The following is a 23,881-nucleotide window of genomic DNA, read 5'->3' as shown; positions in this document are numbered from 1 at the left end:
CAGGGAGGCTCCATCCCTGCTCCCAGGGCACGTTGGCACACTCGGAGCCTCCCGGGACAGGCCCTTTCCCTGTGGAGCAGGATGGGTTGAGGCCAGGGGGAGGTGGGGTCCCCTGCACACGCTGGGACGTGGGATCCCAGCACGGACCCCGTGGGGGCCCCACCGGCAGCGGGTGGTGTCCAGCTGGGTGTTTGCAGCTACGCCCTCAGTTCCCACGGAGATGCCCACGTCTCCATGGCTACCCACGGATATTCCTGCTCGGCTGGTAAACAGCCTGCACGGCCTGGCTTCCTCCCCAAATACTGGGGGTTGCTCCACCCCAGGGAGATGTTGCAAGGGCAGCTCCCCCGGCCCAGGCCAGTGGTGGGCATCAGCCCCATGCCCCAGCCCAGGGTGCTGAGCCCCCACCCCACCCCTACCAGCAGCACAGCCCCCTCTGGGCAGGGCAGATTTGGGGGAAAATGCCTTTGCTTGGACTGTGGGAGCTGTGAGGTCGGTGGTCAGAGCCCCTGGCCACCCCCCATCCAGCTCTGTGGGAGGCAGTGCCAGATCTCCCCCCACCCCAGGGCACTCTGCTCCCAGGGGGCTGTGCTGGCCCCCCAGTTTTTGGCAGCGTGGGGCTGCGTGAGCTCTGTAACGTACCATGGAGGTGACACACAGCCCCGACCCTGGAGTAAACAGCAGTTTGCACAACAGCCACCGTGGTTGCAAAGGCTGTGAGTGTGTGGTGGGTTGGGCAACCCCCTGGTTACCCCCCATGGCAGCCCCATCCCACCAGACATGGGGGTCCCTCAGGGGCAGTGAGCCCCCGGGTCAGCCCTGGGCGAGGAGGTGCTGTAATAACCTGTGTAAATGATTGGCATTGGGAGCACTGGTGGGAAGGCAGGTCATGGGCTGCCCTTGGGCATCTTGTGGGTCCCCTCACTCTGGGGCAAGCTGGACCACATGCACATGGACACAGACACGGGCTGGGGGCTGTGAGCTGCACCCAGGCAGCACCACATCACACTGGCAGCCACAGCTGGGTTCACCTCCTGCTCCTTGAGGCCCACGTCCCCAGCCCATGTCCTCCTGCAGGACCTGTCCCCCAAGTCCTCCACCGTGTCCCTCAGCCCAGCCTGGTGGCCCCAGGGCAGCAGCAGTGAGGAGCTGGTCCAGGTCCGGGCCGCTGGAGCGGGCGGGGTGGGGGCCGGCGCTGCTCGGGATGTCTGTGTGCCCTGGGCTTTCCTGCCTGCGGCGAGCAGGGGGTCGCAGCCTTCAGGGAAGTGTTTTGCAATCACCTTCTTCAGAGCGTCACAGCAATTAACGGCCCTGGTTTTGAGGAACTAACGGGGAAAGCAGCATGTTAGCAAACAGGCTGAGCACGGCCAGCCACCCGCAGCCCGAGCCCGGCGCTCGGAGCGGGCGGTGAGCGGAGACCGGACACACCGGGAACAGAGGAGAAGCAGGGATGGGGGCGAGGTAGGGACGACTGCGTGGTGCTCAGGTCCCACTGAGCACCTTGCCTGTGGCTGCTCTGCCCTGTCCCCTGCCTGGGACAGCCGCACGTGCTGGGTGCTCAGGGGTGGCTGCTGTTCCATTTCCCACACTCGAGTCCCTCATCTCCCCCTGGACGTCGGCTCAGGCTGGGGGGAGGGAACAGCTGTGGGCACCCAGAGGTGGGCACAGCATGGGCAGCCCCTCCTGGAACACGGCGGGGACCCGGCCGGGGCAGAGGATGAGCCGGCGGCCGGGCAGGGACAGAGGCAGGGGCCGCTGGCAGGGCCATTCCCAGCCCCAGGCAGGGGGACCCGTGCAGGACCCGCAGCTCCGGCTGTGCTGTCGGTCACTCGCTTCCCTCTCCAGCTGATCGCCCTCCGCAGCCCCAGCGCTCGCCCGCCCTCAAACCGCAAATCTCTGCCCGGCGGCGGCTGGAGGTAGCGGAGATAAACTGAGCCCGTGCTGCGGCCGGGCAGGGGGTGCTGTGCCCGGGCAGGGGGTGCTGTGCCCGGGCAGGGGGTGCTGTGCCGGGGTGGGGAGCGGGGCCGGGCCGGGACCCCCGTCCCAGCGCCTTCGCTGCGCTGCCCACGCGGCACCTGCGGGGGCGGCCGAGCCGGGGGCGGAGGTGTCGGAAGGGCTGGGGAGAGGCTGGCGCTGACAGCTAAAGGACATTCTGCTCCGGGAAGCGCCGGGGATGATGGAGCCCGGCTCCTCCAGCCCGCCTCGCCCCCAGCCCTTGCCGCCCCCCGGGACGAGCCGCTCTCTCCATTCCAGGTGATGCCAAAGCCGCGGAGGAGACCATGGCCAGGCGCCGTGCTGGGACACCCCCCCTGCTCCAGCTCTCCCTGCTCCTGCTCCTCTGCCCGGGCGGTGAGTGGGGCCCATCCTGTGCTGTCCCACAGCGTGTGCCCCCGCTGTCCCCAGCACCCCGTGCCCATCCTGGCTGGCAGGAAGAGCAGTGGCACAGCGGGCGCTGGCAGGATGGGGCCTGGCACGTGTTGGCAGCTTGCCCAACGCCCGGCTCTTCCTTTCCAGGGCTGGGGGCCCGTCTGAGGGAAGAAGCTCATCCCTCTGTCCTGCCTGGGCACCAAGAAGCTGAGCTGGCTTTGTCACAGCCGTGCCCAGGATGTGACATGCTTTTCCTGCCTGCAGGGACTCTGGGCTGCGCCTTGGTGGCCCTGGGCTCACCCGTTGTGACCCTGGGCTCGGCCGTCACAGCAACCTGCACCATCCAGAGGGAACTCTGCCAGGGCTTGGAGCAGGGGAAGGTCCGGATCAGCTGGATGCTGGACAACAAGCCCGTGGCTGGGAGCCAGCGCCAGGGCCCGGGGGGCACGGAGGTGTCCGAGCTCACCCTGCCCCGGTTCAACCGCACGCAGGCCAGGCTGTGGTGCTGCGTGGAGTGGAACGGGACCAAGCAGCGCGTGGGCATGGCCGAGATCAGGGCGGGCTGTAAGTGCTGCTGCCACGTGTCACCCTCCTCCCCACCCGGGATGGGCACTTGCTCAGGCTCTTCCCCGACCGCTGTCCCCCAGACCCTCCTGCAAAGCCCCTCAACCTCAGCTGCGTCCTGAACCTCGGCGACTACGGGCTGACGTGCCAGTGGGAGCAGGGAGCCGACAGCCACCTCCCCACCAGCGTGGCACTGAAGTGTGCCGGGTAAGCCTCGGGGCCGCGGTTACCCCGCCAAACCCCTGCCAAGCCCCGTCCTCTGCCAGAGGGACCCCGAGCCCACTACTCTGTCTGCCGCAGGAGCAGAGCCCAGGCGGTGACGGGCTGCACCCCACGAGGCGGGCACAGCCACTGCACGGTGCCACGCCCGCTGCTCCAGCTGTACCGGGAGATGGAGATCTGGGTGTCTGCCACCAACGCCCTGGGCACGGCCGAGTCGGAGCATCTCTGCATCGACCCCATGGACGTCGGTGAGTGACAGCACAGGGGCCAGGGGAGCTCGTCAGCGGTGACAGGGGTATTAAAGTGCCATTAAAGCAGGTCGGGTTTTAGGTCACGTTTTCCGGGCGGGTTCCGTGATGGATGTCCTGCCGGGATGAATCGGTGCCAGCGCCGCGTTACACGTGCGGCGGGTTATGAGCTGCTGGTTGACCTGCTGCCCTCCACAGCTCCTCCAGCAATTGATTACCCATTTATTCAGGAGGTCTATTAATAATGGATCCAGTGCCTATAAACTATTTATAAAAGGAGCCTTTCCAGATGGAGCGGCTTATCCTCCTTGCTCTGGGCCCAGGGAGGGACTGCCCAGGAACCAGCTGAGCCCTCCCATGGCTGTGCCACACTCTCACCTGTGGGCAGACCCAAATGTGGGGCCTTCCAGACACCAAGCCCCATGAAATCTGTTTTCCCTTCATAGGCATTGATGCAGAACAGTGCCAGTGCTGCATTCCTGAGCATTGCCCTATCTCAGGCAGGGACATGCACCAGCTCCTGTCCCCTGCCACAAGCTGTTTTCCTAAGTGGTTTGGGGTGGTTTCTTGCCATTTCGTGCTGCAGCACCCCAGCTGCAGGTCCTGGCATTAACAAGAGATGCATGTGAGGCCATGGCCCCTGGCTCTGCCCATCACGTCATCTCTCCAGCTCTCTCCTGCTCTTCCTCCAGCCAAGCTGGACCCCCCAACCCTGAGGAACATCCAGTCCATCCCCTTCCAGACCGACTGCGTTGCCCTGGCCTGGGAGGTGGCGCGGGGCACGGAGCACATGGAGCTGCAGTGTGAGCTGCGCTACCGGGCACCCGAGGACCCTGCCTGGAGCCTGGTGAGTGCGGCCGGGGCGCTGGGACCGGGCAGGAGCCGGGACCCTCCCTGCGCTCCCAGCAGTGGGAGCAGCAGGGTGCTCGTGTGGGAGGAGGACAACAAGGTGTCCCCTCACACCCACACCAGGGCCAGCCCCTGCTTGAGGCAGGAGCCAGCACAGCCCTCACTCTGGCTGCCACAGGTCACTGGCATCGTGGGCCGGGCCGGCACCACGCAGCGCTGCGGGTTCCTCTTCGGCACACGGTACCACTTCCAGCTGCGCTGCCGGCGCAGCTCAGCACTGGCCTTCTGGAGTGAGTGGAGCCCGGGCAGGAACTACACCACCCACGAGAAAGGTTGGTGCAGTCACCCAGGGGTCCCCTGTGCCCGGGCAGGCAGCACAGCGCTGGGGCACGGCCGCGCTGGCCCCTCTCAGCTCCTCCTTTTGCAGCCCCCTCAGGGAAGCTGGACGCGTGGTGGGGCGCTCGGCCGGCCGGGGCAGGGGGGCGGCTGGAGGTGCAGCTGCGCTGGAAGGTGAGCAGGGGCAGGGGGGCACTCGGGGGCTGCAGGGGCATCACCCCGGGGACCGAGATCCCCGCGGGGACCGACAGCCCCCTGTGCCCAGGCCCCACGGCGGCACGAGGCCAACGGGCAAGTGCTGGGCTACCGTGTCACCCTGAGCCCCAGGAGGAGGGGCAGGGACCCCCCCACTGTCTGCAACACCACCCACACTGAGTGCAACTTCTCGGCGCCCGCGGGGACCAGGAGGGTTTATCTCTCAGCCTACAACGCCGCCGGAGAGTCGGCAGCAACCGAGGTTGTCCTCCTGGAGAGGAAAGGTGAGAGCAGTGCCTGAAGCCTCTGTGTGCCCCCCCAGGGGCTCTGTTCCCCCAGACAGGCTGCCGTGGGGTGCACAACCAGGGTGAGGAGCAGGGCTGACTCCGGGGTGGGAGGCACAGTGGGGGTGATGCAGGATGCTCCCGTCTCCCATCATCCTGACTGCTTGTCCCATGCAGGTGAGCCCCTGGCCGGGCTCTGGGCCGGGCCCCGGGACATCAGCAGCCTCAGGGTGCACTGGGAGGCACCGCCGGCCCCGGTGGCCGCCTATGTCCTGGAGTGGCAGCGGGTGACATCCGAGCCCGGACACTGCAGCGCCTGCTGGCAGATGGAGCGTGACGGGGCGGCCACCACAGCCCTCATCCAGTGTAAGTGGGGGTCCCTGCCCTGCCAGGAGGTCCCTGCCTCCCTGGTTGGCTGTCCTGGGGGGCTGACACCCGTCCTGACCAAACCCTGCCCCGAGCCCTGTCCCCACCCTCCCTCTTTCCCCTGGCTCTGCTCCCAGGGCAGGGTGGGCTGGCTCTGTGGGGTGGGGGCAGCACAGCCAGGGGATCTCAGCACAGTGCCCCGAGCACCCAGACCCCTGCCCTGTGTTGCAGATGGCATCGAGCCTTTCCAGCAGTACAACATCTCCCTGTACCCCCTCTACAAGGACGCCGTTGGGATGCCCATCCACACCACAGCCTACTCCCAGCAGAGGGGTACGTGTGCCCCCCGGGGCTGCCCCGGGCCCCCCCGAGCCTCTGTCCTCCTGAAAGGAGGCACAGGCATTCCCCCACACAGCCCCAGTCCAGGGGCCATGCCCAAGATCTGAGCCTGCGGGGCTGGGTTTGGCTCCTCTCTGAAGGTGTTCTCAGCTAACCCACAGTGTGGGCAGGGCCTGATGCCCACACCTTGGGAGTGGGACCCCCCACCACCAGTTCCCACCCAAGGCAGCGGCTCTGCTCAGTGCCCGGTGCCTTGTCCTGCTCCTTCCAGCACCGTCCTACGCCCCGAAGCTCCACCTGAGGAGCATCAGCAAGTCAGAGGCCGAGCTGTGCTGGGAGCCGCTGCCAGTGGAGGTGCAGAACGGCTTCATCACCAACTACACCATCTTCTGGGCCAACAGCATGGCCGACGTGGCCAGTGAGTCCTGACCGTGCCCTCTGTCCCTCCTCAACGTGCTGGGTGTGGGCATCAGCAGCCCCTGTGCCCTCCTCAGACCCTGTGCCCTCCTCAGAGGGGGTCGGGTCCTGCCAGCAGAGACCCAAGGGGCCGTGCAGGGGAGGGGATTCCACCACAGCCCCGTGTGTCCCCAGGTGCCACCGTGAATCCCTCTCTCAGCTCCTTTGTCATCCGGGGGCTGAGGCCCTCGACCCTGTACAAGGTGCACATCATGGCATCCACGGCTGCTGGCGGCACCAACGGCACCAGCCTGACCCTGGTGACCACAGTGCTTGGTGAGGGGGGCAGTCACGTGGGGAGGGCACCCCCAGACCCCCGGTCCTGCCCCAGCCTCGTGGCACAGTGCAGCTGACGGTGTCCACCGCAGTTCCCTGTGACCCTGTCCCGCTTCCCAGATGACACCGAGATCCAGTTCCTGTTCCTGACCCTGGGGCTGGCCTTTCTCCTGCTCATACTGTTGCTCATCTGCTTCCAGAAGAACGAGAGGTGAGTACCAGGAGCCCTGTCCCGGGCTGGGCTGCCCCAGGAGCCCCTGGACAGGGTGGTCCCGGGAGTGGTGACATCCCGCCGTGAGCTTGGCAGGAGCCAGCCCAGCCCCGAGCCCGCCCGTTCCAGCCCCCCTGGCTGAGCACCCTCGTCCCCTGGTCCCCAGAGTGAAGGAGCAGCTCTGGCCCAGCGTCCCTGACCCTGCCAACAGCAGCCTGGGCAAGTGGGTGCCGGCAGTGCTGCCACAGGTGAGACTGGGGCGGCCGCTCCCCCAGCCCTGCTCCCCACCGGGGCCACGGTGAGGGGCACCAGGGCAGGTGGCACCAGGGCAGGTGGCACCAGGGGCAGATGGCACCGGCTGTGACCTCCCACTGTCCCCAGGAGCCGCTCCTGGTCCCTGCCGCCAGGGAGCCCGGCCCGGCCGCCATCTCCACTGTCACCGTGCTGGAAGGGGCCCCGGGGAAGCCGCCGGGGAAGGAGCCGCCCGGGCCGCCCGCCGCCCCCTCGGCGCTGCCCCGGCCCTACGTGCGGCAGGACGGCCCCGGCGAGCCCGTGCAGTACGCGCGGGTGGGAGGTGCGGGGTACCGGGGGCAGCGGCTGCTCCCCGAGCCCGGACCCCGCTTCTACGAGAACCTGCGGGGCCGCGGGGACGGCGCCGGGGACTGGTGGGTCCCCGAGGAGACCCCCGCCAGCTTCCCGCTGCTGCAGGGGCTCCGCATCGGCGGGGCCGAGGAGCTGCACGAGTGCCGGGCGGACTAGCGCGGGATGGAGCCGGGCAGCGGCACCGGGAATGCCACCAGGGACCGGGATGCAGGATCCACCGCCACCGGGGACCGGGATGCGGGATCCGCCGCTGCCCGGCTCCATCCCGCGCTGCGTGTCCCCTCCTGTCACCCCTCCGCAATAAACAGGAACGTGCTGAGAACAACCCGGGCGCCTCTGCGGGATCGGGAAGTGGATGGGGATGGGGATGAGGATGGGAACAGGGACGGGCACAGGGAAGAGACGGGGAGCAGACAGGGGCGGGGACAGGGCCGGGACCAGGAGCGGGGTGGGGACTGGCACTCCCATCGACGCGCTCGGCGCTCGCTCGCTCGCCCCGCCCCCTCTCGGCGCTCGCTCGCCGCGCCTGGGCAAGATGGCGGCGCCCATGGCGGCGTGTCGCTGAGCGCGGCCATGCTGGCGCTGCTGGGCCGCGGCGGGGCCGCCGCGCTGGGCAGGGCGCGGGCCGGTGAGGGGCGCGGGGGGCGCGGCGGGGACGGGGGTGGAAGGGGAAGCGGGGCCCGGTGGGGAAGTTGGGGAGCGGGCGGCGGGTGGGCCGCGGCGGGAGCTGAGGGTGCAGGGAAGGGGCGGTCCTGGGGCCGGGGGTGGCCCGGGAGCCACTCGGGGCCACACACCTGAGAGGGGACAGAGCCGGGTGACCTTGAGGGGCCCCGGGGCGCGGACAGGACCCCGGTGGCTTGAGCCCCCCGGGCCCCTCGGCCCCTGTGCAGGCAGGTCAGGGACTGCCGGGTCTGTGCCTGCAAACGCGGTGGAGGAACAGGGCAATAACCGGATTCCCGGAACAGCAGCGGGAAGAGTTTGTTCCTGAAAGGTCAGAGAAGGACTCGGTCCCGGCGGATGATGAGTGCTCACACCGGGGTCACACACAGGTTGTCCCCAGGGGTGGCTGCCCTGAGCTCTGGCACGGGGGGGCTCAGAGCAGCCCCTCCACCTCGCTCGTGGCGTCACTGGAGTTAATTCCTCACGTTAAACTCTCCCAGTGACCACATTTGTGCAGGGCAACCCTCCCGCTCTGCAGCCTGTGCTGCTGCTCCGTGCCCAGCTGGGGGGCTCAGCCGGGCACAGCTCTGTGAGAGTCCCGACTGCCCTGGCACTGAAGCCCCGGTCACTGCTCACAGAGAGCCTCAGTGCTCTGCCCCTGCACAGCCTGAGCAGTGTGTGACATGCACACGAGTCTGGTAACTCTTTGTTTCTCCCCCCCAGCCTGCAGCCCTGCTCTCCAGGCAGCCAGGGGTTATGCCAGACCTGTGACAAGGAGGAGGAAAGGTAGGTCAGGACCACGGGGCCAAGTGCTGTACTGTTGACGTGCTCAGAGTTGTACCCCCATGGCACAGAAATCATTCCAGAAATAACTCCTTGCTCAGAAGTCACCCAGAAGATTCAGCAGCTCCTGAATGTGGGAAAATCAGTGATTGTCAGTAGTGGGAGCTCTGTGAGGGTGGGGAGGCCCTGGCACAGGTTGCCCAGAGAAGCTGTGGCTGCTCCATCCCTGGAAGTATCCAAGGCCAGGTTGGATGAGGCTTGGAGCAACCTGGGCTAGTGGAAGATGTCCCTACCTATGGCAGGGAGTGGGACTGGATAATCTCTAAGGTCCCTTCCAACCCAAACCATGCTGTGATCTCTGAGCTCAGTGGACTCTGTAAATCCATGTACAGCACTTTGTAAGTCCAGAGTGCTGAAGGGAAGAGACTGAACCTGTTTTATTCACTCAATTCCTGCCAGCTTGGCTGGATCTGTTCAGTTCTCCTGTCTGGCTTGGAGCACAGTTTCCTCTGCAGCATTTTTCCTCTGATCCAGTTTGCCAGCTCAGAGCTCTGGCTCTGTCCTGCTCTTCCTCAAACGTTTGCCTCCTCCTTGTAGACATCCCCAGCCAGCTGGATGACCTCCCTCCCACCATGCTGAAGAAGGATTATGCCAATCTCCCAGTAATGAACAGGTATGACACAGGGAGAGGGAATGGCTGTTCTCTCCAGAGCTTTGTATCTTACACAGAACTGCCACATGTGGATGCAGTCACCTGCTCAGTAATTAACTAATTAATGCTCTGTGGGCACAAAAATCGCAAAGTCAGTTTGAAAGTCAAATTCCAGACACAGTCAGTGGTCAGGGCTGTGGGAGGTCTTTGTTTACTCCCTGTGAGAGTAGTACTCTACTCCACTGTAGAGTAAATCAAAGCTGAGGAAAGTGAGTATGTTCCAAAAACCTGAGCTCATTTCTTTTGTTAAATAGACTTGATTGTAGCTTATAAACTGATCTGCTGTCTCCTTGCAGTGTGGATGATGTAGTGAGAAGGCTGTTGTCCCTGGAAATGGCAAGTCAGGTCAGTGTCATTCTGCTTGGGGGAAAAAAATAGATTTAGTGAGCACGTTTGTGTGAGACCTGTCTGTGTTGTTAAATACCTTTCAGTTACTGTATTTTTAAGCGACTGCAAATCTGGGGTGATTAAATACATGAGATTGATAATTCTTGTGTGGTTCTAGAATTTACCCCACAGTCTTCTTTAGGACAGTAATTGCACATTAAAATGAGAGGAGAAAGTATTCAGCAGTCCTGGGGTGATGAGCTGTGTTCTGTTGCTGCCTGTGGTTGGCCTCCCGTGTTCTAGAAACCAGTGCACTGGACAGCAGATGTTCTTTGAGCTATTTTTACTTTTGTATGCCCAGATAACAAACAGATAATAAAGTGGCACAGAGATCTCGCCGCTCCTTGCTGGTTGTCACTTCAGCTTAATAGGATGTAAAACCACTGAGTAAAGCTCTTAAATGCAAAGCCTTTACCTGTGTGTTTGTGGAGGGAGCTGGTGTCTCTGACCTTTAGTGTTCCTGAGAGAGTGACAAGCTCTTTCCTGTGACCCACAGAAGGAGAAGATGAAAATCAAGACGCAGCAGCTGGTGGAGAAGGTCAGGAGGTCTCCCAGCGACAACGGCTCCTTTGAGGTGCAAGGCAAGTTTAAAAGGGAAGGATATCGTTGGCAGATGAAACATCTCTGCCTTATTCAGCTGTTCCCACCCCAGCACTTCCAGTTGGCTGTATAATTTAGGAGAATCTCCTCCAGGAGAGCACCCGAGAGGCAGGATGCCCTGGGGGGCTGCTCCGGGTTTGGGAGCATTGCAGAGGCAGTGGATGCTCACTGGCAGAGGCTGCTGGGGTGCTTCCAAATTCCTGCTCCACATCCACCCTCCAAAGGCAGCGTGTGCATTATTCTGCTTGGAGTGCCCCTGTGACATGATTCATTGAGCTGCATCTGTTACCAGAATGAACCAGATTTAGCCATGGAACTCAAATTTCCTTTTGCATTGGAGAGCTGTGGCTGAAGCACAGTGTGGGGACAGTGTGGGGACAGTGCAGGGACAAAGGCCACGCTGCACTGACCAAGATGCACTTCCTCATCATCAGTAAAGCCCTTCAGTTCCTCAGGGTGCCACCAGCAGCTCCCTCCAGAGCCCGAAATCCCAAAGAGCTGGCCTGGTGCTCCTGTTAAAAAAACACCTTTATTGCTTTCTGTTCCTCCAGAGCTTGAACCACATGAGGTGAAATGAATGTAAAATCACTGGGAATTGAGTGCAAGAGGAATTTCACAGATAAAATTTTTATGATCTGTTGTTAAAATTTTCCCTTCTAACTGAGCAGCCTCTTGACAGTTACAGCTCTGCAGGCTGTGTGCTGTGGTTTGGTGGGCAGTGTCTGCCGTGGTGCTGTGGGGCCCTCAGGAGCAGCAGTGCTCAGCTGGCAGCTTCAGGGAAGGCAGATGATCGTGGGTCACCTGGGAAGGCTGCTGCTCTCACACAGCTCACTCTGTTCTTCACAGTTGCAATTCTGACTGCCAGGATCCGCATGTTCGAGGAGCACCTCCAGAGGCATCCCAAGGTAACTCGGGGATCTGAGCCCACACCCAGCAGCTGCTCAGGTGGTTTTCTTGGTTTAGAACAAAAGGATTTTAATTTTGGGGATTGTGGCTTTCCTAAGGAGGTTTATGAAATAGTTCCAGCTGTTCCCTGGTGCCAGTGAGGGGAGCTGCTGCTCAGGCACAGCCGGATTCTCACCCACTCGGCGTGGAGGGTGTTCAGGTTTGTTACTGCTGGAGGAAATGGCTGAGCAGAGTCCTCTGGGCAGAGATGAGCTCTATTTCTCCTCCCTGCAGATGTGGCTTCACTGGTTACTTTTCACTAATTAATGTGTCACTGCAGCAGCTGCAGTGAGAGACAAAGCAAAGTCTCTCCTGGTGCTGCTCATGGAAACGTTTGGTGGGCAGGGCTGTGTGAATGTCCCAACAGCCACTTCCCTGCCTGCAGCTACCTGGGTTTGGGCCCAAATCTGAAACATCACAACTGAGTTTATGAATAAAAGTTATTAAAGGTTCTTTATGCAGGGCAAAAGGTGGGAAGTGGATTAACAAGTGCGTAATTGTTAATCGTGAAAACTGGAAGGGTAAAACAGAACAGAATTCAGATTTTATTACAAGCCAGAAGCTGTTCCAAGTGTTCCAGCAAAGAGACCTTTTAGACTTTCTTGGCTGGAGCCTGTGCTTTACACAGATCACTCCTATAGGACAGGGAAATGTCTCCCATGAGGGATTGCCCTGAGTGGTGTGGCTCAGGCTGCACACATTCCCTTCCAGAGAACAACCAGACAGTCAGACAGAGCCAAGTCACGGCTTATTTTCACATTTGATTTCTGGCCAAACGAAGGTAAATGCCTCTGTGTTATTCTGGAGCAGTACACTTCAGGGGCAGCAGGTTTTAGCCAGCAGACCTGCCCTGCAGCTTTTGCCACCACCTGAAGCTGCACATAAGCTGAAAACGGCGTTCAGGGTCAGGGAGGAAGGGGAAGGTGCAGCCACGGAACGGAGAAAGCAATTCCAGTGCAAAGTAAATGAAATCTCCCTGGATCTCCCTGTGCTGACCTGACACACTCGCAGCACCTGCCAAGACAAGCTGTTCTGAGGCCCTGTCCTTTGCCTGGTCGTTCCCTTTCAGCCCGATCCCGGTCTGTTCTCAGTGATTTCTGGGGGTGGAGGGCGCTGTCCCTGCAGGCCAGTGAGCCCCGGGTGCTTTGCAGGACAAGAACAACAAGCGGCGGATGCTGATGGACGTGGACAAGCGGAAGAAGCTGCTGGGGTACCTGCGGCGGGTGCGCTACGACACCTTCGAGAACACCTGCAAGCAGCTGGACATCCAGTACAGCCTCCCCCCGCCCTACACACGGCGCGTCACCAAGCGCTGGCTGGTGAAGAAGGCCTTCTGCATCAAGGTATGGAGCTGGGGAGCTGGGATGGGAAAACTCCGCTGCAGAGGAGGGCACAGTTAGGACAGAAAGGGCTGATCTGATTGCCAAGTCCTAATCCAGGCTTTGGGTTTGACAATGACTGTAGGGAACTGCCTAAGCTCAGCCAAGAGCTCCACGAGGGATGGTCGTGTCATAGGCAGTGACACACGTGCTGTGTTCAGGCACTTCAGGTTGTGCTACTTGTTTGCTCAAAAATGTATTTTTCAAACCATCTGTTTTTTCCTCAAAGCCTGGTATGGGAATGAGTACATGAGATAATTTTTATGGCAGTTTGGAGTCGAAATGTGGGTGCACCCATTGTCTGCTCTGAATACATGGGTGTAAGTACTGCGTGCAGCAGATCTTGGTATAACTGAGCAGAACCAAAAGCTGGCTGTGCCTTGGGTCTGTAAATGCTCAACTGCAATCGATGACATTGGATCCAAAGGACTGGAGCCAACTGTATGTGGCACTCAATGCTCTGGTCTGGTTCAAAGGTGGGGATTGGTCACAGGTTGGACTCGATGATCTCAGAGGTCTTTTCCTACCTCTGTAACTCTCTGTTAGTGGAATAAGCCCAGATGATTCCCTGGAGCAGGGCTGGCTGGAGCCCTGAGGAGATGCAGAGGGAGGAGTTGATCTGGCCTGTGGTGGAGCAGCTCTGCCCACAGCAGCTCTGCCCACAGCTCTGCAGGCAGCTCCACCAACCTCTGTCTCACCTTTTGCTCCCACAGGTGTACCAGGAGGCACAGAAGCTGAAAGCAGCAGAGAGGCTGAAGCAGAGAGAGCGGCAGGCGAGAGCCAGGGCGGCCCAGGGGCAGCAGGGGCAGGAGAAGCTGGCACAGGAGAAGCTGGCACAGCAGGGGCAGGAGAAGTTGGCACAGGAGAAGCCGGCACAGGAGGGAACTCCTGTGTAGCATCACAGCCAGTCTGACAATAAACACATGCCCAAAGACCCGAGGCCTCTGTGCTCATGTGGTGTCCGCGCCGAGCTGAGCGCCTGGGGAGGGCAGCGAGTGCTTCGAGTGGTTTGGACGTTTAATTTCAGGCTGGTGCGGTGTCCTGGAAGGGGAGGGTGGGGAGGCCCTGGCAGGGGTTGCCCAGAGAAGCTGTGGCTGCCCCACGCCTGGAAGGGTCCCAGGCCAGGCTGGAGCCCCCCGGGCTGCGGGAGGTGTCCGTGTCCGTGTCCGTGTCCGTGTCCGTGTCCGTGTCCGTGCCGGGGGTGGCACTGGGGGGTTCCGTGTCCCCTCAGGCCGGGATGTCCCCCCGGCCCCGCCCAGCGCGCACGCGCGTCCCGCGCGCCAAGACGGGCCCGCGCCATTGGGCGGCTGTTGCCGGGCAACGGGCGGGCAGCGGGGCCGGGGCGGCGGTGTGTGGGCAGCGGGGCCGGGCCCGGGGTGGCGGCGGGGCCATGTCGGCGCGGACGCTGCCGCTGCTGTTCCTCAACCTGGGCGGCGAGATGCTCTACATCCTGGACCAGCGGCTGCGCGCCCAGAGCATCCCGGGGGAGAAGGCGCGCAAAGGTGAGCGCCGGGCGGGGGCCGCTCCACCCGGGGGCCGCTCCGGCCCCGGTGCCCCCGGGCGGGGCTCTGCCCCCGCTGCCGGTCCCGGGATGCCACCCCGGGACACACGGACACGCTGTGCCGTCAGTGCCGCCCCGGGACACACGGACACGCTGTGCCGTCAGTGCCGCCCCGGGCAGGGGCCCCATCGCGGTAATTAATTGGCACGGTGATTATCGCGGTAATTACCGCGGTAATGAACCCTCCGTGCTGTCCCGCAGCCGAGGGGCTCCGGGGAGTTTGCGGGGACAGCCCGGAGGTGCCGCCGGGGCTGCTTTGGGAGATTTTTCGCAGACAAGGAGGAGGGATTGGAGCCCCGTTGGTGTTTCTGGGCTTGGTTTGGGGGTTAAAGCTTCGGAAACGTGCTTTTGGGCTCAGAATAACTCGGTTTGGTGATGCCAGCCCAGGTCCGGAACTGTCTGGGGCAGATCAGGTCACTTTGCAGTGGGAAGGAGTTTCCAGGAATAAATTCGTGATGCCTGTGCAGAAGCAGGATGTGAAATTGTGTTGAATTCAAATAACACGAGCCCGGCTCCTGAAACCCTTGTCTGGTTTTTATACGATCTCTCAAGCAGCATTTGGCCAAAATCCTTGTGCAGCCCTGTGCCTCCATATGTGGCACCAAGCTCCAGCTCACAGCCCAGCACCTCTTTGTTTTCCACTTTAAATTACTACAGCTTTGCTTTACAAGTCCTTGCAACTCCCTGTCGTGGGATGGGGAATGTGCCTGGGGAAGCTTTGGGATGTTTTAATAAAAAATTAACTGGATTTGAGCCCGGTATTGAAGAGGTTGTTATGTTTATCCCTTCTGCCTGTCCTGTATGAAGTGCCAAAGAGTTCACTGTTTAATTATCATATTATTGTGAGGGAGCAATTTGTAATTATTTATTTATGGTGTGTCCTGAGAGAATGATCTGACAAAAGTTTACTGCTGCTCATACAGGGCTGAGTTTAGAGTTCAGACTAAATTACATCTTGGTGGAGTATCTCAGCAGGAGAATTGGATCTGTTCTGGTTTATCCACACGTGGATATTTGTCTTCCAAAAAACTGGGTGTTAATTTCACTGAGATGTGGTTCATCCACACCGAAGTGTTTGTTAATGCTTAAAGCTGTTCACTCAAATATTGTTCACTTAAAAATGCAACTGAAAACTTCCCAAGCTCTGTGCAAAGGGTAAAAATTGATGTGCTTTGAAGCAGCAGGATTTTATCCAAGGGGAGGGCAGGATTCTCCAGTGCCACATGCTGATGAGAAGAGACAAAAATCCATTAGTTAGCTTTTCTTTTTTTTTTTTTTCTCTTTTCTTTTTTTTTTTTTTTTTTTAGTTTATTTCTTTTCTCCTCCTTGCAACTCTTGTTCTCACGTCTCGAATGCTGTTTTGTTTTATATGCTTCGTGTAGATGAATGGACAGATGTGGACAGGAAACGAGGTACAGTAACTGCTGGCTGCATGCACCAGTCCAACCCCACGGGCTCACCTGGGGCTCGTCCTGCCTCACCCCTGGGGCTGCTCCTGCAGCCTTCAGGCAGGGCCACAGAGCCACAGGAGTGCTCAGCTGGGCCTCAGAACGCTCCTTGTAGATCTGAGAGAAAACAGGCAACGTCTCAAAATCGTGCGGCCTCAAAAATCAGTTGGTGATTTACCAGAGACTGTAAATGGATCAAAACTTATTTTCCGAATGGTCTTTCCTGTCAAAATAGTCTGTGTTTCTCTGGCAATGTTTCAGTGCAAGCATGCAATGTGGGAGCAGTGTGGGGGTTGTTTGTCTGCTGAAATGCAGGAATGTTGGGCAAGCTCCATTTTTCCAAGGCCTTGTCTAACTCACTGCTCAGGGTTTGGACAGGTGAACTCCAGGGAAGGTTGAAGGCATTCCCATCCTGTCTCCTTCCCAGCCCATGCTGGTGCTCCCAAAGGGTGATCCCAAAGGAGCAGGTGCCCTCAGCTGAGCTCCTCCTGCCTGGGATGATCCTGAGGGTGGGATTGAGCCCGAGGGTGTTGCAGGGGAGCAGCTGGGGGGTGAACATGTTTCCCTCTGGAATCTGCCTGGAACAGGAGCCTCCAGCAAGGGCTGTGCTGGAGAGCTGGGTGAGGAAATGAACCTCTTGAATCTCAGGTGTTTGCTAAGTGAGCACGAGCAGAACTCCCAGTGGCCTCCTGAGCAGCCCTTTCTTACCAGAGATCAGGGTTATGGTTCATGTTTTTCAAAATAAGCACCTGTGACAGGGTTTAATGCTTACTGCAGGTAAACACTGATATCCTGGGGTTTGCCCCAGCTTATTTTTGCTACCATTACATCCTGTTTCCAAGAACACCCTTTTCCAGCCTTTAATATCTCACAAGTCTCACAAAATGCTCCATATTATCCCATCCAAAGCAACGAGGGGTTGCCTGGTTGGCTGTACTGGTTTCCCTCCTCCCACCCCAGTGGATGCCCCCCCCCTCTGCTCAGTTGCTTTTTGCTGTGTTGCTTGTGCCATGTCCTGGGCCAGCCCTCCAGTGTCCCCTGCCATGGCCACACTGGTGTGTGCAGCTCCCCAGGGCCTCTCTGGGATCTTTGCTGTGTCATTAGTGACCATGTGACAGATTTATTGTCCAACTGTGTGAGATTTGCCCTTTACCGTGATTTTTTTATGTCCTTCTCGGTTCTTTTTATAGCCCACACAAGGGGTTTTAATTCTAGAAGATAATTTATGTCAGACTGGGTGTGTGGTTCACACAGAGCTTCAGTTCCATTGATAAATCACCATACTGGGAGGTGTCTGTCTCCTGGTGGTGTTTTGGGTTATTTGTGACTCTGCAAAGACAGGAGAAGCCTTTGTGTGGGCAGCACACACAAGCAGCTTAAAAATACTTTCCTTGATAGCAGTATAAGGCTAAAGTTCTTATTTGTTTTCGTAATTGATTCCTTTCAAAATGAAATAGATACTAATAATATTTGATTTTCTCCCTGAAATAGGGAGGATTTCTGCCTCAGATTGCAAGGAGGGATTGTTTTATGGACAGTTTATTTGAAAGGAAGGGAGGAAGGAGGGATTTTTTTCCTATTTGTGCTTAGGTGTATTTATAATCCACTGCTCAGGTACTTTGGGTACTTAAGCCCAGACTAGTGAGCCCTGTCAGCTGCTGGGCTGTGTGTGACCAGTGCAGGAGGAGCCTGTGACCAGCAGGTTTAGGGAGGGCAGAGAGTCACCTCTGGAGTCCCCTGCCCTCAGAGCCCCAGGCTCCCAGTGTTCCCAGCAGTGTTCCCAGGGAGTTAATCCTGTTGGAAGAGGTGGAGTGGCAGGGACATGACCTTTCTTGTGGCTGTTGGTGTAGTGCAGGTGTGAAAAGCCATGTGTCTGACCCCCCAGGGAATCACTAGGGCAGGAGTTCAAAGCACTGATCACCACCACTGTCTCTGTGTTCACTTTTTCTCTTTTTCCTTTTCTTTTTATTACTTGTTCTGAGGTTTTCCTAATCCCCAAGGATTGTCTGGCATTGTGGGCTTCAGTAACAGTCACCTGCTTAGGAAAATCCATGCTTGTCCAGTAATCTGTGTGGCCTGGCATTTTCATTTACCATTCTTTTGGCAGAGAAATAAATGTTTATTGGTGATAACTTTGCAGAGTCTGTCAGGGAGATAATAAAATGTCCAGTCCAGCACAGAAGCTCAGATGCTGCATCTGCTTGAACCAGTGCAAAATGTTTTCCATTTTCTGTGCATTAAAAGCTCAATATCCAGAGCACAGCCCTCACACTCAGCACTCCTGAGCTCTACAAACTCTTCAGTAAGTCACAAAACAGTTCCAGGTCCAAATTTACACATAAAACATGAACCACACATAAGGAGGTTTGGAATTCTGCCTTTGAGCCACTCAGTGCCTGCAGGTGTTGCAGCTGTGAGAGCCCTGAATGGGCTGACATAGATCCCAGGGATATAAATGCTTCCTTAAATACCTGCCACTTTTAATCTGTTTGGAATAAAGACTACAGAGAGCCCTGAGTCATCCAGGAGCTTCTGTTGAGAGAGAAAAGATAGACTGGCAGTGTCAGAGGGGAACAGGCACAGCTGCAGTCTGCAGAGCTCGAGAGTGATGCAGCATAGTTTCCTTAGGAGGCAGAACTGGAGCTTTTCCAGATAATAAAGTGTCAGAGCAGCCTATAAACAACATTATTTACAAGTGAAAAGTACCAACCACAGCTGTAAAACCAGGGCAGCAAAGCCAGCCTTGTTCCCACTGGGAACCAGGGAGTGCTGCCTTCAGCCCAGGTGGTTTGTGCCCCGGGGAACATGAGGGGCTCAGCCCAGGCAGGGCCCAGGGAGTGTGGGATTGGGAGGTGCTCTCCCCTCCCCTGTGCCCTGCCCCTGCTCTCCCAGCTGAGCTCCCGTGGGAGCCCCCGGTGTCCCTGTGGGATGGGCCCCAGGGGTGCTGGGAAGCAAACAACGGAGCCTCCTTGTCTTTGCAGTGATGAACGACATCATCAGCACCATGTTCAACAGGAAGTTCATGGAGGAGCTGTTCAAGCCCCAGGAGCTGTACTCCAAGAAGGCCCTGAGGACAGTGTACGACCGGCTGGCCCACGCCTCCATCATGAGGCTCAACCAGGCCAGCATGGACAAGGTAACAACCCCTCCTGCCTGGGCTTCCCTGCTGTCCCCCACCAGCTTCTGTGCTGAGAACTATCCCTGGCTTTACCATTTCAGAACAGCCCTCTTTCCATCTGCTTCCTTTGTGAAAATGGTTCTCGGCCAAAGGAGCTGTTGGGAAATCCATGGTGGCACCAGCTACCTTAGAACTGAGTATTTGTGAGCTCAGTGTTTGATTTTAAGAAGTTCACTGAGCATTGTTTAAGTTTATTGGATGTTTTCATATAACTGAAAATGTACACCTCTGAGGGGGTGTGTCAGTGTCTGTTCCTGCACTGACACTCACTGGCAGCTGCAGGTGTTGGAGTTACTGCCCACAAACAGTAAATCCACAGCCAATTTGGGGAAAAATGGTGAGAGCAGGATTGTCAGAGAGCCCTCCACCTGAGTGTCAGGGCTGCTGAAATTCATGGAATCACTGAGGTTGGAAAAGCCCTCCCAGCCCATGGATCCACCCTGTGATCCATCCCCACCTTGTCCCCAGCCCAGAGCACTCAGTGCCACATCCAGGCCTTCCTGGGACACCTCCAGGGTGGGGACTCCAAACCTCCCTGGGCAGCCCCTGCCAAGGCCTGACCACCCTTTCCAGGTGGAAATTCCTCCTATTGTCCAGCCTGGCACAGCCTGAGGCCATTCCCTCTCCTCCTGTCCCTTGTTCCCTGGGAGCAGAGCTCGACCCCCCCGGCTCCCCCCTCCTGTCAGGGGGTTGCAGAGCCAGAAGGTCCCCCCTGAGCCTCCTTTGCTCCAGGCTGAGCCCCCCCAGCTCCCTCAGCTGCTCCTGCTGCTCCAGCCCCTTCCCCAGCTCCGTTCCTTCTCTTGCAGCTCTATGACCTGATGACCATGGCCTTCAAATACCAAGTGCTGCTGTGCCCTCGGCCCAGGGACATCCTGCTGGTCACGTTCAACCACCTGGATGCCATCAAGGATTTCATCTACGAGTCCCCTGCCATTCTGAACCAGGTGGATGAGACCTTCCGGCAGCTGATCGAAGTAAGAACCCTCAGAAAAAGGGGGCGACACACTGTGGTTTGATTTTATGGTTTTTTACCTCTTTCAGGTTAATCTTAGAGACTAAATACTGCATTGTACATGTCTGTGAGTCAAGTGGCATTTTTCTGCTGACCCAGTTTAAATCAATATATTGCTTATTCAGCCTGATTTAAGTCTGCACTGACTTCAGCAGAAATTAAATCAGACTTTTAGTCATAGACATAATTACTGATAATGACCAGCAGCACCCTTACAGCATCTCTGCTTCCCCTGCAAGTGGATCAGAATATACTGTATGTTCTGTGTATCAGAATATTCTGAGGCACTTGTTTCCCCCTTTCCCTGGGTGGGACATGGAACACCTGCAAAGCCTTGTGTGGTGGTTTTCCTTTTCCAGACGTACAACTGTCTCTCTGATGGTGAATTCCAGCTCATCAGGCAAACACTCCTCATTTTCTTTCAGGACATGCACATCAGGGTAAGAGCCTGGCAGAATGACAGGGAGTTGGGGCTGGAATACACAGGGATTTGGTTATAAACATTGCAGGTTTGGGTTTGTTACTTGTACTTTTCAGTCATCCTGATGTGCTTGTAATTGCACTCAAATTTCACACATGGATCTACTACAATAATACTGAATAATTTTAATATGTTATGAAAAAAGGAATCTCTACCAGTATGATTTGCTAGCTGGTAAATCTGCTTTTCCTTTTAGAAAGCTGATATGAAACTCAGAGCCTGAGCTTGAAGCCTCAATATTCTCTAAATAAACTGATCACACTCAAGTGCATGAACAGGACGTACTTTTTAATACAATTTTTTAAATCTTATATCAGTTCTCACCCTCTGAAACACATTCCCACACTGCTGGCTTGGTATCACAGTCTCTGCACACACATCCAGACCTCCCCCAGCCTGGGCAGGGAGGCTCAAGCTCAGCCTTCAGAGCAGTGGGGTCAGAGGGCTGGTTTTGCCCGGGGTGTGATGTCCCTTTGCAGGTCTCCATCTTCCTGAAGGACAAAGTGCAGAACTCCAACGGGCGCTTCGTGCTGCCCATCTCGGGGCCTGTCCCGTGGGGCACAGAGGTGCCAGGGCTCATCAGGTGAGTGGGTGCCTGCCTGGGGCTGCTCAGGGTCCCAGAGGCCTCAGGAGCCCCCTCCCAGTGCTGTTCCTGGCACACAGAGAGCTGAACTCCAGTAAATAGTATTTAAAGGGCATGACCTGGAGCTAAGTCACCCAGCAATGAAATGCTGAGCTGCTTCTGGAATTCTCTATCCCAGTAAATGGGCTATTAGTAATTTATCCTGTAAAAGGCAGATTTTACAGAATAGGGTTCTATTCCCCTTGTGTGGGAAGCAGAGGAAGTAGGTACTGAAAATCAGGAATAAAACTACTAAGTGTTTCAATAATGCCTTGGTTTTAAGGATTTTCAATCACAAAGGAGTGGAAGTTAAAAGGACCGAGTTCACCACTGCTGGGAATTACGTTACTCCCCAGAGGGAAGGATCTTTTGAGCTTTATGGAGACAGAGTCCTCAAACTTGGAACAAATATGTAAGTCATTTTTGTCATGTGTAGAAACCTGAACCAAATGTTGATGGATATGGATTGTTCAGAAGCTGTGTGGTTTTGCCTCTTTTGCCATTATCAGCCTGACTTGGTTACAAGGTGCTGCCCTGCACCAGGACACAAGTGGGCAGTGTGTATAAAGAGCTGTGGGAAAGAGCAAAACTTGACTTTATGTGTCCAGTAGAGCTGAGTAAAGAGTGCTCTCACCTGGTGCTGCATGACACGTGAAATGTGATTTAATTTAACCACGTTCAAGAAATCCGTGGAATTCTCCATGTTTGTGTTCCATCCAAAGGGAGATGACTGTTCCCTCTTACAGCTTTGTCCCTCACACACCTCAGTGCCTCAATACTCCACCAGGAGCTGTAACCTCTCACTGCAGCTCTTCACAGGCTTCAGGAAAATGTCCTAAAGTCCTGGATCCTGTGCTGCTCCCTCCAGTTCCTGTCCCTCACCCCAGTAACTTCTTCCTTGTGTGTTTTTCTCTCCAGGTACAGTGTGAGTCGGCCAGTGGAGACACACATGGCAGGATCATCCAAAAACTTGGCATCCCGTGCAAAGGTCAGTGTTGTCATGGTCCTGTCACTGGTTGAACTGACCAACTTCTTGGTCTCCAGGTATGGGGTAACTTCAAGAAAGCTCTTCTGTTGCTCTCAGAGCCTCATCCAGTCCTTCCCACTCCCTTTGGAGCCAGGGGAAGGACACATTTTCCCAAAGAATCCACAGGCTTATGCGAGGATGTGCTTGCTTCTCTTTTAATCTCCTCAGAAAACAAAGCTGGATTTACAGATTTCTCAGCTGTTCAGTGTAGCTGGAAAATTACCTTGTCCTGGGACTGTAAATTCCAGCATCCATTTCCATTATAAATCTGGTGGTTCCTGGTTATCTGCACAGCCTGTCCCAGGAACAACACACAAGTGTGTTTGTATCGCTCTGAAGGACATTTATGGAATATCAGAAAACAAAACTCCTCCCAGGCCCCGTCTCCCCGGTAACTAACTGCCCATTGCTGTTTCCTGCAGGAGAACACAGTGCCCAACCCTCTGGCCAAGGAGGAGCTGAACTTCCTGGCCCGGCTGCTGGGGGGTCTGGACATCCAGAAACCTGCTGGTGGCGAGACGGGATTTCGGCTCAATTTGTTCACCACCGACGAGGAGGAAGAGTATGTTCTTGGTCTGGGCTCTGGGGTGCCACGTGGGGAGCCCTGGAGACCAAAGCTGGCCCTCCACAGCTTTAGGGACAGACCAGCAGGGTTTAGCCCTTTGTTGTTGTGCTCCAGGTGCCTCCTGTGCCTTGCTGGCAGTGCCACTGGCCGGGAGCTGTGCTTGGTCCTGTCTGCAGGGACAGAGACACCTCGCCAGCCCTTCGAGCAGGATGTTCTTACCTGCTTTGAATCTCAACTACAGAGATATTCCCTCTCTTCTGCACTTAACAGAAAAATGTAGGACAGGGAAAAGCCTCCAAATTGGGGTCGATACATTAATTTGACAAGTAGGATGAGGGTCATTGTCTAAATTTCATAGAATCCCAGGATGGTTTGGGCTGGGAGGGACCTTGAGGATCCTTTAGTTCTGCTCCTGCCATGGGCAGGGACACCTTCCACTGGACCAGGTGGCTGCAAGCCCTGTCCAGCCTGGCCCTGTAGGCTTCTCTGAGCATCCTGTGGGCCTACAGGAGCCTCATGAAACCTGGTTTTTATCATTGCCTTGTATGTCTTCGTGGGATTAACCCCCCTTTTCATGTTTTCCATCCAGACATGCTGCACAGACCCGACCAGAGGACTTGTCCTACAAGGTCATCAACATCGAAGCCACACAGGTACGTTTTGTGTTTCTCACCACTGGTTCTCACCACTCCTGCCTTGCCAAGAGCCAAATTTCACCCAGAATAGTGACTTAAAAATACATTTTTTCCCATTTCGCTTAAGTAACGTTAAGTAAGTTACACTGAGTAACTAATGGCCGATTTTCTGCCAGGCCGGTGGAACTGGTGATTCTTTACTAAGAGAACTGGAATCCTGACAAACATCAGGGCAGGCTGGGTGGCCAGGGGGCCGTCCCGGTCCCGGCGGGGGCTGAGCTGTGTGTCCCGCAGGAGCCGGGCCGGCGGGCGGAGCTGTCCCGCATCCTGGGCGAGCTGGAGGTGGCGGAGCCGCGCCCGGCCAGCGCCGAGAAGGGCGAGGACTTGCTGGCACTGATGGACGGGCTGTGACCGGGACACACCGGGACAGCCCCGGGACACACCGGGACAGCTCTGGGACACACCGGGACATACGGGGACAGCCCCGGGACAGCCCCGGGAGCACCGGGCGGGGCGGGGACATGTTGGCCCCGGCCCCGCCCCTTCCTGGCGCGGGGCGGGGCCGCGCGT

At 57.5% G+C, this 23,881-nt stretch overlaps 3 protein-coding genes across 4 annotated transcripts; all 3 read left to right on the top strand.

The window, feature by feature from the left end:
* Positions 1-1,342: 1,342 nt before the first annotated feature.
* On the top strand, positions 1,343-7,641 carry CSF3R (colony stimulating factor 3 receptor). The gene is made up of 16 exons (XM_032710220.1): positions 1,343-1,461; positions 2,254-2,349; positions 2,632-2,931; positions 3,015-3,138; positions 3,232-3,401; positions 4,094-4,248; positions 4,429-4,582; positions 4,678-4,760; positions 4,852-5,065; positions 5,243-5,431; positions 5,663-5,764; positions 6,042-6,188; positions 6,362-6,502; positions 6,623-6,713; positions 6,880-6,961; positions 7,095-7,641. The coding sequence occupies exons 2-16, from the start codon at positions 2,280-2,282 to the stop codon at positions 7,470-7,472; spliced, it is 2,400 nt and encodes a 799-aa protein (XP_032566111.1). The 5' UTR covers positions 1,343-1,461; positions 2,254-2,279; the 3' UTR covers positions 7,473-7,641.
* A 222-nt stretch (positions 7,642-7,863) lies between these two features.
* Positions 7,864-13,721, top strand: MRPS15 (mitochondrial ribosomal protein S15). The gene is made up of 8 exons (XM_032710221.1): positions 7,864-7,944; positions 8,700-8,762; positions 9,357-9,432; positions 9,768-9,816; positions 10,355-10,439; positions 11,305-11,363; positions 12,555-12,746; positions 13,496-13,721. The coding sequence occupies exons 1-8, from the start codon at positions 7,890-7,892 to the stop codon at positions 13,676-13,678; spliced, it is 762 nt and encodes a 253-aa protein (XP_032566112.1). The 5' UTR covers positions 7,864-7,889; the 3' UTR covers positions 13,679-13,721.
* A 393-nt stretch (positions 13,722-14,114) lies between these two features.
* Positions 14,115-23,814, top strand: OSCP1 (organic solute carrier partner 1). 2 transcript variants are annotated; one of them, XM_032710054.1, is made up of 11 exons: positions 14,135-14,284; positions 15,726-15,755; positions 18,773-18,927; positions 19,776-19,943; positions 20,341-20,421; positions 20,942-21,045; positions 21,368-21,496; positions 22,003-22,072; positions 22,534-22,673; positions 23,266-23,329; positions 23,606-23,814. In XM_032710054.1, the coding sequence occupies exons 1-11, from the start codon at positions 14,173-14,175 to the stop codon at positions 23,720-23,722; spliced, it is 1,170 nt and encodes a 389-aa protein (XP_032565945.1). In that variant the 5' UTR covers positions 14,135-14,172; the 3' UTR covers positions 23,723-23,814. The 2 variants fall into 2 exon arrangements, with proteins under 2 accessions (XP_032565946.1, XP_032565945.1); XM_032710055.1 differs by lacking the exon at positions 15,726-15,755 and having other exon boundaries at positions 14,115-14,284.
* Positions 23,815-23,881: the final 67 nt, after the last annotated feature.

Source organism: Chiroxiphia lanceolata, chromosome 24, assembly GCF_009829145.1.
Source record: "Chiroxiphia lanceolata isolate bChiLan1 chromosome 24, bChiLan1.pri, whole genome shotgun sequence".
NCBI lineage: Eukaryota > Metazoa > Chordata > Aves > Passeriformes > Pipridae > Chiroxiphia > Chiroxiphia lanceolata.
The sequence above is the reverse complement of the archived record's forward strand: the minus strand, read 5'-3'. Positions and strand labels throughout refer to the sequence as shown.

Excerpts from the sequence above, each read along its gene's own strand:
- OSCP1 (XM_032710054.1), top strand. The coding sequence starts at position 14,173 with ATGTCGGCGCGGACGCTGCCGCTGCTGTTCCTCAACCTGGGCGGCGAG. Across the intron at positions 15,756-18,772 it reads AGATGTGGACAGGAAACGAG|TGATGAACGACATCATCAGC; the intron begins GTACAGTAACTG and ends TTGTCTTTGCAG. Across the intron at positions 21,497-22,002 it reads CTCAAACTTGGAACAAATAT|GTACAGTGTGAGTCGGCCAG; the intron begins GTAAGTCATTTT and ends TTTTCTCTCCAG.
- CSF3R (XM_032710220.1), top strand. The coding sequence starts at position 2,280 with ATGGCCAGGCGCCGTGCTGGGACACCCCCCCTGCTCCAGCTCTCCCTG. Across the intron at positions 2,350-2,631 it reads CCTGCTCCTCTGCCCGGGCG|GGACTCTGGGCTGCGCCTTG; the intron begins GTGAGTGGGGCC and ends TCCTGCCTGCAG. Across the intron at positions 4,583-4,677 it reads CTACACCACCCACGAGAAAG|CCCCCTCAGGGAAGCTGGAC; the intron begins GTTGGTGCAGTC and ends CTCCTTTTGCAG.
- MRPS15 (XM_032710221.1), top strand. The coding sequence starts at position 7,890 with ATGCTGGCGCTGCTGGGCCGCGGCGGGGCCGCCGCGCTGGGCAGGGCG. Across the intron at positions 7,945-8,699 it reads GCTGGGCAGGGCGCGGGCCG|CCTGCAGCCCTGCTCTCCAG; the intron begins GTGAGGGGCGCG and ends TCTCCCCCCCAG. Across the intron at positions 11,364-12,554 it reads ACCTCCAGAGGCATCCCAAG|GACAAGAACAACAAGCGGCG; the intron begins GTAACTCGGGGA and ends GGTGCTTTGCAG.